This window comes from Mus caroli, chromosome 1 (assembly GCF_900094665.2).
Source record: "Mus caroli chromosome 1, CAROLI_EIJ_v1.1, whole genome shotgun sequence".
NCBI lineage: Eukaryota > Metazoa > Chordata > Mammalia > Rodentia > Muridae > Mus > Mus caroli.
This window is the reverse complement of record NC_034570.1, coordinates 68,719,572-68,723,343: the sequence shown is the minus strand read 5'-3', so window position 1 is coordinate 68,723,343 and position 3,772 is coordinate 68,719,572. Positions and strand designations below refer to the sequence as shown.

The following is a 3,772-nucleotide window of genomic DNA, read 5'->3' as shown; positions in this document are numbered from 1 at the left end:
TTACGGATGGTTGTGAGCCACCATGTGGTTGCTGGGATTTGAACTCTGGACCTTCGGAAGAGCAGTCGGGTGCTCTTATCCACTGAGCCATCTCACCAGCCCCCCTCGAAGGAATCTTTTAATCAACAGATTTGCCTTCACGTTTTGATTTGTGGTGCCGGGGACTGAAATCAGTGCCCTGCACATGCTGGACAAGCCCCTACCACAGAGTGCCTTCCTAGCCACCCAGCTGTGCCAATTACTTGTGCGCGTCTAAGCTAACTAATATGCTTCCATCTTCTCATCTGGAAACGGATTAAAATGGCTCACCTCTCAGGATTTACAAGAGGCTTTAGGAGATGTAGAACTCTTGGCATATGTTAGTCATCAAACTACAACCAAAAAAAGGTGTCTGTTGTTATGTGTAATGCTGCTGCAGCAGTCACATGATGCTTTTGAGTCTTGCTCCACTGGTGGCTGTTGTGGAGGCTTAACAATGTGTTCTTGTTGTCATTTAATAAGGCCAGTCTGTGAAGTGTCACTGGTGTGTCACGTGAGTCCTGCCATGTGTCAGGTTCTGTCCTAGCTTTCCCTGGACTCACGCCTACAACCTCAAATCTTCTGGCTGTGAAATTCCAATTCCGTCTCTGGCTCTAGCCTGAGAGATTCCCCCCCCCCCCCGAGGACAGACAGCAGGCTGGAGGAGGGAGTGGAGCAACCCTGCGTCTACGTACCAAAGAGCTCTGAAAAAGGGTCTCCACTCCCGAAGAACTCCCGGAAGACTTCCTCGGGGCTACGGAAGGTGAATGTGAAGCCAGGCCCCACACCACCAGTTTCCGATCGAGAAGGACCACTTCCTGGAGGAGAGTCAGGTTGAGGAGGGGACAACTTAGTGTGTACATACAGCCCTGAGCCAGGGCATCCCACCCAAGGCATGGCCAGGAACCTTAGAAAGAGCATGCTTTGCCAGAATTTGCCTGCCCCTCCCTCCCTGACCCACTTCCATCCTGGGACCCCCACCACTCCACCTACCTGCCCCCGTCAGCCCTTCCCGGCCATAGCGGTCATAGATCTCCCGTTTGTGCTCTAGAAGAAGAGACCTGGTCATTCCTCCCTTTAGGAGAGTTATCGCCCCTCTTGGGCTAGGACAAGTGTCAGAAAATGAAACTTGGGAGACGGCAGGGTATCCAGGGGGGCATGATTTCAGCAGCTGGCTCATCTCTATGACAGACATGCTCATAGTCCCCACTCTGAGCCACTGAGAGAATTTAAAGGAGATAACTCACCAACCTGCCTAGCACAGTGTCTGCCTAACACAAAAGGCAATAAACAAACGTAAGCTAGGGGCTGAGGCAGAGCTTAGTAGCAGAGACCCTGTCTAACAGGAACAAGACCCTGGGCTCAACACCCAGCTCCACAGAAACAAGTAAATAAATGTCAGCTAATTATACCATATTCTTATTAATAGGCTTATCCTAACCAAGCCACTTCCACAGAGACTAGCTAGGACCACAACAAGAGCATGCACCACCCTTCCCTGGTACAGCAGTTCTCCTTTGGAGAACTCTTCTCAGTGTGTAATCTGTCTCTGCACATACCTGACTCCTGTTGGTCTTCCCTAACCAGAATAATGATGACCACAGGATGAGGACGGGGCCTGCTTGCCCTCCACTGTCTCCCTAATACCCGGAAATACCTGGCACAGTACGTTTAGGAGATATTTTCTGGGGTCATTTGTGGGGTTTGGTTTTGGTGTTTTGAGACAGGGTCTCATCCTGTATCCAGGCTGTCTTCAGCCTTTCTGCAATCACCTTACCTCAGCCTCCTCAGTGCTGAGGTGACAGGTGTGAACCACCACCCACATCATCTAAGAAATACATTTTAAAAGATGCTGTTCATGTAGCCCAGGATGGTCATGAGTTTGATATGTGGCCAAGGAAGACCTTGAACTTTCGATCCTCCTGCCTCCGTCTTGTGTCACTAGGATTACAGGCATGCACCACCACGGCAAGTTTATGTGGGGCTAGGGATCATACCCAGGGCCTTGTGTATATTACCAAAGCACTCTACTGACAAAGCTACAGCCTCAACTAGTGTTTGTCATTTTGAAGTTTACTTATTGAAACAGGACCTTTGACCTTAAAAGCCTCCTGCCTTACCTTACCTCCTGAGTGCTGGAATTATAGCCATGTCTAGTCAGACTGTTTTCTGAACAAATGAATAAATGAATGAGTGAATGACCTGGGTCTGGAATCATGGCTTGACAGTAGAAAACTTGCTTTAGCATGCACAATGCCCTAGGTACACTCAAGCACAGAGAAAAAAAAAAAATCACCCGTCAGACCTGGATTCATATTCTGGCTCAAGAAATGGGCAAATTATCTCATCTCTCTCAGCCTCGGTTTACCAGCCTACAAAATGGGGGTGATAAGCTGGCCTGGCAGGAAAGCTATGACCTTCCCTGATCAGGACCCAAACTGCTCTTCAGACCCTGCTAGACAGACATAACCTGGAGGCGATTAAACGCTATCTAAAATAAAATCATGGAGGAGACGGGATGGAGGCGTGGCTTTAGGAAGGAGTACCATGAATGAATGGAAGCAGGGGGACATGCTGGTCCCTGCAGGACCCCAAGCCTTACTGTCAGATAGTACTTCATAGGCCTCTGCCACCTCCTTAAATTTTTTTTCAGCAAATTCTTTATTATCCGGGTTCTTGTCTGGGTGCCACTGCAGAGCCTTCTTTCGGTACCTGCAGGAAATGAGTGCAGAGGGAGGGTCAGGAGACTGATGCAGGCTTTGCCCACCGACTACCCTTTCTGCTTAGTCCAACACCCTTTCACTGCCCCGATCCCAGAACACCCCACGACTGCAGCCTGGATTCAGGGGGTTCTCTCCCTGCGGTGTGCCAGGGATATGAGTAAAAAGGAAAGTCCCTGCCATAAGCCCTCTCTTGGGGTTCGTTCGATAGAGCTATCTATAGCCACAGGGAGAGTGGAGACACTGTCCTGTCTCATAGAGCCTGGGCATTTTATAGCACTGCAACCTGGGCAAGCCCACATGTAGGAAGGAGCTGGAGGAGAGGGGAACTGGGTGTATAGAGGACGCTAAAGAAGGTCAGCTCTTCTTCCCTGGCTGGACTTGGTCTTCGTACTTTCCCAAGGGTCTCCTTCCTCCCTTTAGCCGGGCCTCGAAAAGGCCCATGGCACTCAGGGGGGCGGGGAACAAGGGTCAGATCCTTTCTGTAACACAGCCGAGGCACTTACGCCTTCTTGATGTCATCAGGGGACGCACTCCGCGGTACGTCTAGAATCTCGTAGTAGGATGCCATGGCAACTCAGCGTCAGACGTCCCTCCTCCAGGCTGCGGGAGAGAAGGGGTCAGGCCGACAGAGGCACCGCAGCTCCGTGCGGCCGCAAGCCCGGGCAGGCAGGCGACACTGCGAGGTGGAATCCGACCGGGGAGCCACGCCTGCGGCCAGTGACTAGGCTCCTTCGCAGCCTTTATCTGGTCCCGCAGGCCGGTGCCCAGGGCTATCTCACGGCAGGAGTGGGGAGCCCTACCCGAACCCCCTAAGTCTAGTAACCCGATCTGAACCCCCAACCTGACCCAGCTGGGACCGCACCTCCTCTGCCGGGAGTCCCGCCCCTGCCCCCCGCGGGGGAACCGCCTAGCACCCGCTGCCCGGCTCGCGGCCACTGCGTACGACGCGCCAGTCTGGGTTGTGTGCGCAAGCATGCGTCAGCGCCCTGGAAACTACTAGAGACTCAGAGAGGGCCGGCTCGGCCGGTCAC

At 52.5% G+C, this 3,772-nt stretch overlaps 1 protein-coding gene across 7 annotated transcripts in view; it reads right to left on the bottom strand.

Annotated features, from left to right (window-relative positions):
- Positions 1 to 3,772, bottom strand: part of Dnajb2 (DnaJ heat shock protein family (Hsp40) member B2) — a 9,903-nt gene extending 6,131 nt beyond the window's left edge. For 2 of the 7 annotated variants that reach the window (XR_003837210.1, XM_021161168.2), the window contains exons 1-5: positions 3,604 to 3,749; positions 3,245 to 3,341; positions 2,621 to 2,730; positions 1,012 to 1,065; positions 714 to 836 (exon numbers count right to left, since the gene is read on the bottom strand). Coding sequence is in view for 6 of the 7 variants with exons in the window: in XM_021161168.2 (XP_021016827.1) it covers positions 714 to 836; positions 1,012 to 1,065; positions 2,621 to 2,730; positions 3,245 to 3,309 (352 nt within the window). In the remaining variant the exon portion in view is untranslated. Of the gene's footprint in view, positions 1 to 713; positions 837 to 1,011; positions 1,066 to 2,620; positions 2,731 to 3,244; positions 3,342 to 3,603 lie in introns of all 7 variants that reach the window. The other 5 variants (XM_021161143.1, XM_021161186.1, XM_021161190.1 and 2 more) reach the window with 4 other exon arrangements.